This window comes from Panthera uncia, chromosome D2 (genome assembly GCF_023721935.1).
Source record: "Panthera uncia isolate 11264 chromosome D2, Puncia_PCG_1.0, whole genome shotgun sequence".
In the NCBI taxonomy this organism is placed as follows: domain Eukaryota; kingdom Metazoa; phylum Chordata; class Mammalia; order Carnivora; family Felidae; genus Panthera; species Panthera uncia.
In genome coordinates, this window is record NC_064818.1 from 21,978,179 (window position 1) to 21,992,453 (window position 14,275).

Sequence of the window (14,275 nt, forward strand, 5' to 3'; positions counted from 1 at the left end):
GCCCTTAGAGACTCAGCTTTACTATAATACCAATTCCTACTACTCTGTCAGAATACCGAATGTGTGCAACATTAATACTTTAGTGACAAATTATTTGAATTAGCTATTTTTTAAATTAATATCTTCCTAAATATATTATATCTCTACACAGAAGTTTGGTATTTTAGTTTTGGTTTTGAAACTTCAGGGTTTATCCACCCTATCAGTTCTCATTAAAGTACATGGCAGGAGTATCACCTATCTTGAAGGTTTTTTTTTCCCTCTATTTGTTTATGTGCTCATTTGTTTACCAAGTAGAGATGTTTATTTCCTACATGCTAGACACTTCCCTGAGCTGTTAAAGGTCAGGGAAGCTTTTTTTCAGTTCGTTTCATCCAAAAATATTATTTATCATAAAAAGTTGTCATTTCAACAAATTACAGTATTTTTCACAAAATGATTATTTCATGACATTTAATAATTTGGCCCTACAAAGGGATCTTATTTACCTTAGTTCACCATTAGTCTAAAATCAGGATTCCATTTTATTTTTTCTAAAAATGAGTTAGTGCTTCCTTATTGAGAAAGTAAGATTCATTCATCTCAGAAGCATATCACAATATAAATAAGCAAATAGAAAAATTAACTATCCTATTGCCCACGACCCTGTTTAGCTTTCCCCTCTGCAAACAATGAGGATTCTAGTCTTCTAATCATACGCATGAATCAGAAAATAGATAATATTTAAGTGAAGCAAAATAATGCTCCAAGATTACTTCAATGTGGATCATGATTTTACTTGTATCTCATTCTTCAGTATTCCCTACTCTAGAAAGGTGGATTGGAGTTGTAAGGATACTAGTTTCACAATCTCACGTTCAACTGCCTTGAGTATCCTCAATAAAATTTCCAGGGCATTTTATAATAATAGGCCTAATTTCATGGAAAGCAAGAAACTGGGTCAAGATACCCTTTCACAAGCCCCCAAAGGGTATCTCACAGTTTAAGGATTGTCTGCCCTCTTTCACGCAGACTGCTTTCTCCAAGTGGGCCTTAACATCCACGATTTCCCTCTGGGCTGCTCATCAAGGGCTTTGTGTCAATACAGAGCAGGAAAGAGTGGCCAATATGACAGCCTCAGCATAAACCTCCAAATGTGCCCAATGCTCTTGCAGACCACTGAACCTTGGGAAGTCACTAGTTCAATTCCAGCCCCCACCCTTTTGGTGGCCTTCTTAACTAGCTTACCATAACCTCACAATCACCTCCCTCCCAGAGCCCTTTGCCTGTGCCCGCCCACTAGGGAGGGGAGGAGGCCAAAACTAACTGGGCATTTACTCATGAGACCTGCCCCTAAAAGGAAAAATTTAACAAGGAGTGTGCGTGTTTTAATAGGTGCCAAAATCAGATGATGGGTTTGTCTGTCTGATCTTATGAGAGAGCGGACTAAGCACAAGAACAGAGAGCCTGGGAGGAATTTCATAAGGGCTGGAAATACCCCCTGCAGTGGAACCATTCTTCATACCTCAAAAGCCATTTAAAAAATGCCCACTTTTAGACTTTGCAAAGAGAATACTTCCAAAGGTGAATATTAGGGCTCTTAATTGTAATTTTCATTGATTGCTGCTGCTGGTTGTTTTTTTTAAATAAAGTCATATTCCCAAATTATGATATAAGCTGGCAGCAAAATTAGTACTATATACTTCACTTAAAATTTTCCAAAAGGTTACCTAAAGCAAGAACAAGCTTTATTAAAATTGAAGTCGCTCACGTTCAAAACTCAGCAGTGTGCTTTAGGACGACTAAACAAAATCTGCATCAATTTTAGGATCTATGTATTATTTCTCTCGTGGAAAATTTCCGAGGCAAAGAAAATCATGGCATCTTCTTAAATGAATTGGTTCCAACTAAAACCCTGCCATCATGATATTGCCTCCACCTGAAAAGCCCTTCTCTCTTCTCTACACTCTTGTAAAACCCCCAGCTACTACAGAAGCTCGTACATAAATCACTTACCTGAGAAATTTTCCTTGTCTAACAAGCCTACTGTACTGATCATATCTTTATTCTGCAGACATTCTGCAGTCTTGGGCTTAATTCGTGGAAAATTATTTTGTTCTCAGAGTGTTGTTTTCTCCTGTTCCCATATAACTGCCTCTATTTTATATTCCTTCAAAAACATCATTATAGCACTTAGTACAATAAATGATTGTTTAATGATTAAGTGAACTTAAATGTTAATGACTACAGGAATTGTAATGGTCTCTGAGAGGATAAAATGCATGATGGATGGTATTTATGTAATGCTTTAGCTTATTTCATTCTATAAAAGACAGTGGTATTTATTTCTGGTCTGTAGAAGAGATTGTTTCTTTACTTTGGGACCCAAAATAAAGGCACTTGAGATTTTTCCTCCTCTTCTGTTTTGTTTTACATCCTATTTTGATTTTACAAGTATGTCTGCTTGTGCAAGTATGTCTCTGAGCCACGTCCGTGTGTAGTCTGGACTTTCCCAAAGTCTGCACTAGGCAAAATCATCCCAGTGCTCATTTTCAGGTCCCCCAGAATTTTACCAACCCAAGTTTGAAAAATAGAAAAATACTTTGACCCTTTATTTGCTATCGGGAATCCTTGATCCTAAAAGTCTATGTAGTTGTATTTTCCACAGAGAAAACCCAATCTGATGTTGAATGCAGAGCACAAGAAATAGGCTGATGGAGTTCAGTGCTGGGATGGAGACTCCTTCTCTGAGGTTTTGCTTCCTCCTTTGCCAGGAGAAGCAAGAATAATACCTCTGGGGTTATGGTGAGGACCAAATCAGGTAATGTGGACAATGTGAATTCTTGGCTCAGTAAATGTGAGGACTCAGTGGATGCTAGAATTGTTTTTTGATTTTTTTATAACTAGTTGCGACCTTAGATAAGTGATGGAGTCTTGCTGTGCAGCAATATCCTCATCATAAAATGGGAATGAAGATTAAAACTAACTCATGGGGCACCTGGATGGCTCAGATGGTGAGGGGCCTCAACTCAGGTCATGATGTCACAGTTTATAAGTTCAAGACCCGGATCGGGCTCGCTGCTGTCAGCACAGAGCCCGGTTTGGATCCTCTGTCCCCCCTCCCTCTGCCTCTGTCCCACTTGTGCTCTCTACCTCTCAAAAATAAATAAACCTTAAGAAACTTTAAAAAAAAGATAAAAACTAACTCATAGGGTTATTGCGAGGATTCCCGGAGATAATGGATGTAAAGCAGGCTTGCAGTATTGTTAGTACTCAGTAATTGATAACTGTTTCCATCCCCATTATCACCATCACCGTCCCCTTCATCATCATACTCATCACTACTGTTAACGCACTGTCAGAAAATGGCACAGCCAATTTATCAGGAAGCTATTCGAGGTGGATTAAAACAGGTGTGTGAGATAGGAGGCTAATTCAGGGAAATAAGAAAGCAAAGGAATACTGAAGGACCCAACAAGGGCTGGCAGCTGCACTGATGGTAGAGAGGACTTTTTCCCCCCTAAGGAATATTAATTGTTATTCTGATAAGTGCACAACATTGTTAGCTGTATGCCAGCTGGCTCTGTGAGGTCAGACAAATAGAGGATAAAATATAATACCCCTTCCTAAACAACTACTGTGGATTCATACTCAGAGAAAAGAAACAAAATCAGGCGGCGCCTGAGTGGCTCTTGTCCGTTATGCATCAGATTTCAGCTCAGGTCATTATCTCACAGTCCATGAGTTCGAGCCTCGTATGAGGCTCTGTGTTGACAGCTCAGAGCCTGGAGCCTGCTTGGGATTTTGTGTCCCCCTCTCTCTTTCTGCCCCTCTCCCGCTCATTCTCTGTCTCTCAAAAATAAATAAACATTTAAAAAAATTTATAAAATCAGTCCCCACACTAGCATTTTATACCAACAATCTGTATGTCCTTAATATTATTTCCATGTGACTTTCAAAGAACACTTTTTGATACTTGCATATAAAAACCCTATTTTATTTCAAAACAAAACACTGATTTTTTTTAACAGAATAATGTAGATACCCTAGATCTAACTCTTCTGATAACAGTCCTTCAGAGGACCTTCTGGAGTAGTGAGGGATGTGCACGTGAGGCAGATAAACCTTGATGGAAAAGTGAATGTTCCACTGTTGGAAAAGAAGTTAAACTATTCAGATTTGTCCTGATGCTGAATGCAAATAATGGCACTACCATGAGAAAGGGAAGTGCATGGAATTTAGAAGTAAAGATATATTTATACTGACTCACGAGAGCTGCCCACACCAATTTGCACTTTGCTTCTCTTCCTGTCAAGTACAAGAAGTTACAAAATATTATAACCATAATTTTCAGTTCTAAATGTCTCAGTTGAACATACTCATGGAAAAAGCATGGGCATTACTTAATGGTTCAGTTTCCTGGGGGTCCCATTCTTTTAGAATTATTATTAATTATGCAGACACAATTATTGCTTTCGTCCCAAGTCCACTGTGAAATAAAAGAAGAAAATACGCCTTTTTCTTGGGAGTGAAGCACGGCTAATTCTAGTGAGGGTAAGACTCTTCTTAACCTATGACTCAGATCACTAAAAACAAAGTCATTTGCTGCTAACATTCAATGTGTGCCTCCAAAAACATGCAAATTTAAGTCATCCTCATGCATTGGGCTCAAGGTTCAGGATATAAAACACACACACACACACACAAACACATGTGAAGACAACAAGTATTGTAAAACTGTACACACACTGCGGACAGGGCTGATAAACCCAGTGCACTGTCGGAAGTGTTACTAGAATAACTAAAAAGCTAAAGAGAGGTTTCAGGAAATCGGGACAGCAAGTGCAAACAATAAAAGAAATAGTCTATCTGCAGGGAGAATTTCCAGTGTGCAAGTTGGCCATATGGAAATCACAGGGTCTGCTTCTAAACCCTTTTATTTCATCCTCTCTGATAGCCAAAAAGATGAGCAGGAGAAGAATGCTTTTATTTCCCAACTTTCTCGCTGGCATTTTTGTAAACAATTTTGATGAACAATTTGTCGAACACTACAGAATTACATCAGACAAAGAATTTCTCCTACACTACCCAAGACTCCTTCAAGATCAGGCTTCATATGGCATCTGTCAAGTCTAGGTTTCCATCTCTGCTGTTGAACCTTCCAAATACAATTGAGTATTCAAAACAGATTTCATTGAGCTTTTGTTTTTTTGTTTTTTGTTTTTGTTTTTTACAAAATTGGTTTGAATTTGAAATCAGTTTAGGATAGAAACCCTTCTGATTCTTAATTCATCTTTCCTATTTTGAGTTCGGAGATACCCAGATATTTGCTAACACATGATGCTTCAGATAAGATATGGTAACAGTATAAAATCCAGAGGGAATTTTTCTGTGTTGGCAAAGGACATGGGGAAGAGTAGAGATAAGGAAGAGTAGAAAAGAAAGCAGGTTTTATTTGTCTTCTGGGGGTGTGTCAGAAATGTCCCAGGGCACACTTAACTCTTCCCTCTCTCTTTTGTGTTTCCCTGGCTCTTCCCACACTGGCTTTTCCTCCTAACAGACTCAGCTCAGATGCTGCCTCCCCAGTGAGACTCTGACCACCCACTGGAATCTTCCCCTGCTGCTTCATCCATCTGGAACTCCTGCCACTCAAGCCTCCAGAGTTCTGATCACTCATTTGTTACTTACTAGCTCACTTGTTTATTATTTACTTATTTTCTGAGTCCCCTGACCAAATGTGAGTTCCCTCCGGGCAGGATTTCACCCGTTTTATTCACTTCCATATTCCTGACACTCAATGTCTAACACATATTGGCTGTTTCAGATATTTTTGTTGAATCGAGAATGATAAGGCTGTGTGCTTCCTCTGGAGAAATCTGCTCAAGTCTCCCTACATTCACCTCCCTCAGGATGTCCTTTACCTACACAGCCTTTGCACTCCTGTCTCTTACCCATTTTTCCTGATCCAGCTCAAATGCCATGACATCGCTTGTCTCTACCCACCCCATCCCCAGTACACTTCGTCACATCTTTTCTCCGCTAAACTGTTGGACTCTTAATACCTCTCCTCCTTCAGTTGATTTCACAGCTCTGTGCCTCAGTCTCCTCATCTAAAAATGGGGGAAAACAGAGAAACAGAAAATCGTTGTAGTTGCTATTAGGGTCATGTGGGCTAATCTGTGTAAGACACTTAAAAGAGCCTGCACATCAACAAATGCTAAATATTCATAATTATTCTTATTCCCACACATTTGAGCACTTAATCAAAATACTACCCTTTATTTTAAAATCTCAAGTGTGTTTGTTTTCAGTTTCTTTTGCCTATTCACACAGTGTCTAGCATAGTATTGCATGTACTTATTAGGTGATTCAACAAACAGACATCTGATTAAACTCAATAAAGGAAAAAGGAAAGAGAGATAATGAAGAAAGGTGACCAAATAAGTGAGGTATTTTATTAACTCAATTATATTTACCTTATATGCTTAGGATTCTGAGGAAGAAAGCTCAGTGCTTAAAATTCTGTACTTTTACCAATAAATTAAACTTAGATTTCTATTTATTCTTAGATACCTCCTGCTTTCATGTGAACAGGCTTCAAACTTGTCACAGTCTTGGTCATTTCTCTAACCCTTGAAAAATACCTGATCGGTATTGGCAAAAAATCAACAGAAACATCGTCTTGTGCTTGACTTTACCTAAATGGTAATCCATGGATCTATTGAATTGTTAACTGGACCATAGAGAATAAAATCAAGAAACAATACAGCAAGTGATACTAGTCTCCATCTTAAAGAAATATAAGTGAATATGCACATGAAATCAATAAATACCAGGTGAAAAGGAGCGAATTCTACTAGCACACATTTATTGAGCTTAACAGGGGATGTGTCCGTTGGCTTGCCCTCTCTATTCTATAGGATTCCAACACATTAAACTTGTCCAACTGTAAGTTATTAGTGTTGATGTAATGTTGCTGTCCCCCGACAGCTGAGCTCAGCAGTGCTAGTTCCATGTTTCCTTTCCAAAGGATAGCTAAAGAAACATTCTTTGGACAAGTGTAATATGTTTGCTATGTTTTAGGAAACTTTGTTCACATTTTCCTCTATAGCTCAATGTATCATTCCATGATTTCTGTGAGTTTGATTTACTTGGGGCCACGTGCAGATTTTAGTAAAAAGAACAATGTTCAAACTAGCTCTGAGTAGTCTAATGGAGTTCATGGATCTGATGTTCCAGAAAAGAATCATTCACCTCTTGTGTATACAGACCTTAATCTACCATTCAGGCATTATTTTATTGGTTGATTGAGTTTAAGTATGGGAAGGATTCATCTTCTTATTCTTCTTCTTGACTTATAAATGGATAATTATTCAATTGATACAAAGGATAATTCTTTAACAAGTTTTTTAAAAATTTAGCCTATAATACACATAATTCTGTAACTTTATTCTCCTGACAACATACCATAGACATCCATCTAGGTCAATAGCTAAACTCTAGCTCATTATTTTTAATACCAGTAAACTATATATAGTGTGAGTATATTACAATTTTTCAAACAGTCATGATAGATAATCAGGTTGTTTTTAGCTTTATTTTCTACGTACAAAATGGAAATTAATATTTTGTACATATGCCTTTACATATGAGTACTTTTGGATCTATAGGGTAGGTTCTAAAATGTAAGGCCAATGAATCAAAAAGCATATAACATATAGATCTGCATGTAGATAGATGGATAGATGGATAGATCTGCATTTTCCTGTATACAGATATAGACACTGTCATAACATGCACTTATCTCTTTTTTTATTTCATCAGTCTTGATTTTCTGATTGAAACTGTTTTTTAACAATCAAATATAACAAAAACTATGCCTTGCCTTACTCAGAAAACTTCAGCCCAGAAAAGAAATATGTCCCAAATCAAATCCTTTTTCATTGTTACCATATTATATCAGGGATAATTTTCTATATTTTTCTATATTTTTTAAGCATCCCATCTTCTGACTTTTTTCCTTTTGACAGAATAGTGTGTGAACTTTGTCCACCACAAAAAATGACCACATTTGCAGACTCATAGAAAAAAGCATTTGGTAAGATCAGTAGAACAAAGCATTATCAACCACATTTCTATTTACATTATTTATAAGGACTCACTTGTTCCTGAAATTTTATAAGCCAAATCTACTGTTTTCTTTGCTTATTTTAAAATGTTAGTCTAGATATGGAGCCAGCACAATTTTTCTGAATTAGTGCTATAATACACAGTATACATCATTGGACTGTTCTGAAATAAAGGTGAGAATATTTTTTTTACTTTTTGATTCTGAATCAATGGTTTATTGGCCAGTCCCTCAAGTAAAGTTGTTGGACTTGTACAGACAGAAAATGTGTCCAGTTGACACAAAGTGTTTTTTAATAATAAGAAAAAGAAGAAAAACCCTAGGATCTAGAAAAAAACACTCCTTTTTTATTCATTGACTATCAAATATATCATTTCATTTGATTTATAACAACCTATATGTATTTATAGATGAGGAAACTAAGGGTGAGAGAAGTTAAGTAACTTGCTCAACACCTCAAAGCAAGTAAGTGGGAAAGCCCAGATTACTCCATTTTTCTTCTGATCTTGAGACCATACATGACTACGTCCCCAGTTCCCTATTTAACTCTACACATTGATCACCCATTTTTGCCCCAATCTCTTTCCTCTCTTAGTGGTAAGTTACATACCAGTCTGAATCAGCTGCCAATGATGGTATAGACATCGGGGTAAAGTTTCAACTGGCTACAGTATTTCTATACAACTGAAGAGGAATTTTGACTTAACATGAGCTAAGGCCTCTGGTTTACTCTTGGAGGGAGTATATTTGGAGGGAGTATGTTGAGGGAGGATATTTTAGGGCTGGTTGAGTTGGTCCTTCCTCTAAGGTTGACATTTCTCCCAGAAGCTGTGATAGTTGGTGACAAGATTATCTTTCATGGAACACTTTTCAGCCTCAGACCTCATGCTCCTGTTACAGAAGGTATTTTCTACCCTAGCATCTTAAAACTGATCAGTAAAAAACTAAATAAATCTCACATGACCTGCTGCGTGAACACTTTTCTCTGCTTCTGTTTCTTTAACCCTAAGGCTTATTGGGGGAAGCTAATGCCATTTTTTTTGAGGTTCTTAAAAGGTACATTGGAAAGTACCTCAAATCTCTCCTGCTTAACAAGCTGTTCATAGTGAGAGGGAGGGGTAGTAACATTCCAATCCTTATTTTGTTATATTAGGATTCTACTTGAATAATTTTCTCATTGATAATTCCAGAAATTTTTCAACAGTGGAAAATTTAAGCAAGATTCACATCGTCTTAAGAGACAACAGGACCTCATCCTTGAACTGTCACGAAATACACAGCCTTTTGCAGCTTAATCTATAAAACTATAGAGAGGGGTTTTCTTCCCCCTTAATTTGGTGGCTAACTATAATGCCATCGTGTATGTAACATTTGAATTGACTAATAATATTTTCTTGTAGATTAGGTATTTTTAAAAGTATCGACATATGAAAACACAGACTTACTGGTGGTTTTTGTTGTTTTGTTTTGTTTTTGTTTTGTTTTTACTAATGTATATAGCATACATTTTACTGAATTTTTATGTGACCATAATTTTAGTTTTTAAAAATTAATATAGGAAGAGGCCTAACTTGGAGAACTTTGGGATGAAAACCTCCTGGGAGTGGAGGGATGGAGGTGGAAACTCTTTGTAAATGGCAAAATAATCTTTTTCTCAATTCTTCTATTGCCATTCAAATCTTCAGGGAGCAAATAAAACGTCAGGCAGTTCTTGCAGGTTGAGGTTGCGTGGCAACCCTTCTTTGACAAGATGAACTTACCATTAACCAAGCTCCGAAGGAACCAGGACACCTGAAGCGGGTGCCATGCCAGGGCCCCCGGCTAAAGGAAGCGAAGAGGCACAGACGTGCTTCGAGGGACTTCTCACCCTGGGAGATTGTTCTATGCACACAAGCTCTCACAAAAGTCGCTGGTGCCCAGCGAAACGTATCCCCACACCTGCATGCGAATGCACACGCACACACCCCAGGGAGCAGGGCCCATGGACACCCCCTTGCCCCACGACTCCCCAATGAACACGCACACAGCCCAGGGAGCAGGGCCCATGGACACCCTCTTGCCCCACACCTCCCCCTCTCTGGAGCCATCCCCACACCTGCATGCGAATGCACACTCGCACACCCCAGGGAGCAGGGCATATGAACACCCCCTTGCCGCACGACTCCCCCTCTCTGGAGCACCTTCTGTAGAGCAGGCAAGCGCCTCCTTTCTTTTTTCATATCTCCCAAGTTACCAAACCTGGGACCGGGTGACACCGGGCAGCAACTGAGCCTTCCCTGTGTAGCCCTGGGACCGCGAGGTACTCCGGCGGGTCCCAGAGATGCGCAAGGTCTCGCGCTCCTTGGAAGCTCCGGGCGAGGACAAAGAGGGTCCGTACCCGAGTAAGGAATCGGCGGGCTGCGGGGAGATGGGTTCTTGGGCTGCCCGCGAGCTGTAGGGCACAGCGCCCAGGGACTCCGCGCGCCCGCCCTTTCCCGGGGTGCGCTCACCATTTGTAGCCTCTGCCGCGCTTGAACTTGAGGGTGAGCCCAGTCTCCAGAAAGAGCAAGAGGTTGAGCAGCGCGAGCAGCCAGTACAGCGGCTCCTTCTTCACCTCGGTCACTCGCCAGACCCCAACCAGCGAGTGCAGCAGGAACAGCAGCCGGGTGGCCAGGGCGTTGAGCAGGACCAGTCCCTCCATGCCGGCCCGCGCGCTCTGCCCGCCGCTGCCCCCCGCCCGCGCCCGGCCGCCCCCCTCGGGAGCCCCGGAGCCCGCCCGTGGGCGGGGACGTGACAGCTGGAGACCCGCCGCTGCCGCAGTCCCGGCTCAGCCTCCCGCGCCCGAAGGGGAGACAGCGGCTCGCCCCTCCCCCAAACTTCCTGAGAACTCTCGGAGAGGGGAGAATCTAAACCCAGCACGTCTAGACTGTTGGGCTTTCCAGGAAGTCTGGGGCTGTGCCGCCGGGGCTCCGGGTCCGGGGCGTTATTCCCCAGCGCTGCCCACTGCCCTCCCAATCCCGGGAGTCAGGCTCCATCCCGGCCCTCAAGCCCATCCCACCCGCAGGGGCTTCCCCCAAACTCTCCGAGGGCTGGAGGGGAGTGAAGGTCCAGGTGCTACGGAGTCTGGAAAGGGAAGGGGGCCACATCTGCGGCATCTGCTCCCTGGCTCTTCTGCCGAAGTGGTTTAATTCACTCACTCTTCTTACAGGAACACGCTCTCACAGTGACTCTGAGATGGAACCCAGGAGGGCCAAAGAATCCGCTGTCCAAGCAGTTTTAGAAACGCTGTTCCTGCGCCGCTTGGAGAATGAAAACTTCACGGGACGGGAGGGAATCCGCCGGGGCTTTCTGAGAGCTCCCCGCACCGCATTTAGGGGGCAGGTGGTCCAGGTCACTTGCAGTCTTTGGGCACGGTGTTACCAAAGCAAAGGGATGTTCTTTATTAAGTCGTCCCTACTCTCACGCCCGCCTCCACTAATTTCATCTGAAAGAGGGAGGGTAGTAAGACAGGAAGACAGAGGGGAAAGTGAGGGAGGAGGTAGAAGATAAAGACAAGAGTTGGACTGGAGGGAGAAATTCATGCAGCTGGGAACTGCGCCCTGGGGATCAATGACCAATGAATTAAACTCTGGTGTTCCAGCATCCAAGGCGAAGAGGACACTGAAGTCAGGGTTTCCCAAAACACCTTCATGATTTAAAAAAAAAAAAAAAAAAAAAAAGGTTTTTAAGTTTGTTAGTTAATTAATTAATTAATTTATTTATTTATTTTGAGAAAAACAGACAGTGTGAGCAGGGGAGGGGCAGAGGGAAAGACAGAGACAGAGACAGAGAATCCCATGCAGGCCCCACACTGCCGCGCAGAGCCCAACACAGGGCTGGATCCCAGGAAACATGACCTGAGCAGAAATCAAGAGTCGGATGCTTAAGGGATTGAGCCACCCAGGTGCCCCATGATTTTTGTTTTCCTGTTTGGTTTCCTACCACCTGTATCACTATTTATTTTACATTTTTATTTAAATGAACTCAAATTTATACTGAAATAATTTTAAATGAAACTTTATATCACTCATAAATGGAAAAAAAACAGTATAGTAGGCCATAGATGGAAGGTAATTACAAAATTAAAATAAAATGAAGCTAAGTTATTGGAATCTCACTAAGTATTAAGTACTGTCTTCTAAGGCTCTTGTACCTCAGCACCCCTCTTTCTGGGGAGAAAAATAAATGGTAGTCATGTTACTACCAAGCAGGAATGTTCTCTCAACTGCATTAGTAAAATTGAGAGAAAAACACAAAAGGAACATTTTTCTTGGTTAGGTTTATTCAGCTTAGAATCATCCCATACCTTTCTTAAAATTAGTTTGCAAATTCTGAATTCTATGATTCATGTGTTCATTAGGTGAAAAAAAAATCCAGTTGCTTAGAAGCTCAGTTATTTCTGATAACTGTTATTAGGAAGATTTTCTTCACCCTGTGGATGTGCATTCTTCCATATCTTCCAGGGAACCCAGCAGTGAAATCTCTGGGATCGCTTATTATAGTGCTTTTCATTGTAGGCAGATAGCACAGTGACCAGTGACCTCACACTCTTCAGTGGCACACAAGAGCACTGTGCACTAGGGCAGTGGGGGGCAGGGTGGTGTGGACCCCGGTGCCCTACAGCCAGGCCAGCAGGCTGTCTTAGACTCCTGGCTCGGTCACTTCGTAGTGCTATAAACTTTATACCTCAGTTTCCTCATCTGTATATGGGGTACTAAACTCATCAATTCATAGGGCCATTGTGGGGATCAAATGAGTCAATCCATATAAAGAACCTGGCAGCTAAGACGTGCTTGGTAATCACTGATGATTCTTGCCTGGACCAAGAAAGTTAGTTCTGGGAGTTGGTCTTTGACGATCTGAGACAATTAATACTCAGAGTGGAGCAATGAATGTGACCCTCGCAAGGCCTGTCAAATCCCGGCCGAATGCCACCAGGAACACATTTGTTGCTGAACAAGTGAGGTTTACTGATCTTTGAAGGAAAGAGAGCACAGTCTAGGGAGAACTGAGGGCATCTCAGGAAGAAGGCATTAGAAAGGACTCACTAAGAAGCGCTTGAACTTCTGTTCAGTGATTTGAGGACAGCTAAGAAAGTGGGGTGCTACTCTAATTGGATGCTCCCAGGAAGTGGGGTTAATTCTATGATGGGGTGTCTTAATAAAGCTTATTTAGTTAGGGGTCAGTTAGGTCAGTTCCATGGTTTGGGCAATGTTCATATTTTGTCTGAGTTCAGACAAAATTGCCCAGTAATCCTACTTCTGTCTCACTCCATCAGCCTCACAGAGTGGCCCTGCTTGATGTTCATGTTCTGTGAAATTTTTGTCTTCACGGGAGGATGGAAGGGCCTGGCTGCCTCTCTCCTCTTTCTCAAGCCTCCTGGGAAGGGCTCCAGGAGAAGGGTTTACCAAGGAAGGGAGTTGCTCTGCTAGCTTCCAAACATCTATATTGCTTCTTGATTTGAAGGTTTAGATTCAGCCTAAGTTCCATTACCTGGGGGTCTGAAAAACAAAATTGTCATTAAATATAACTTTAAGATTATTTTAAAAAATATTGTTCCTAGGCTCATTTTAGAAGACTGGAGGCTTTGAGAACTATCTTGAGATCTCCAATCCAAATAGATCACACATCTTTTAAAAAGAAAACAAGCAATTAAAAAAAAATCCTACTCTTCTTTCTTTTTATAAAAAAAAAAGTGTACTTATTTATTTGAGAGAGAAAGAGCATGAGTAGGGGAGAGGCAGAGAGAGAAGAGAGAGAAAATCCCAAGCAGGCTCAACACTGTCAGCACAGAGCCCGATGAGGGGTTCGATCCCACAAAACATGAGATCAGGACCTAAGCAGAAGTCAAGAGTGATGCTTTTTTAAAAAAATTGTTTTAAGGTTTTTATTTCTTTTTGAGAAAGAGACAGAGTGCCAGCAGGGGAGGGGCAGAGAGATAAGGAGACACAGAATCCGAAGCAGGCTCCAGGCTCTGAGCTATTAGCACAGAGCCCAGCGTGGGACTGGAACCCACAAACTGTGAGATCATGACCTGAGCCGAAGTTGGACGCTTAACCGACTGAGCCACCCAGCACGCCCAAAATGTCTCTTCTTGAAAAAGCAATCTTAGCCTCATACACCCAGTTCTTGTGATATAGGGTTGGGTTG

General features: G+C 41.2%; 1 protein-coding gene across 1 annotated transcript in view; it reads right to left on the reverse strand.

Moving 5' to 3' along the window:
* TMEM26 (transmembrane protein 26) overlaps positions 1–11,378 on the reverse strand; it is a 45,954-nt gene extending 34,576 nt beyond the window's left edge. Inside the window, exon 1 of the mRNA XM_049646129.1 lies at positions 10,597–11,378. Within this exon, the coding sequence (XP_049502086.1) occupies positions 10,597–10,787 (191 nt within the window). The 5' untranslated portion in view covers positions 10,788–11,378. The remainder of the gene's footprint in view (positions 1–10,596) is intronic.
* Between the last annotated feature and the right edge of the window lie 2,897 nt (positions 11,379–14,275).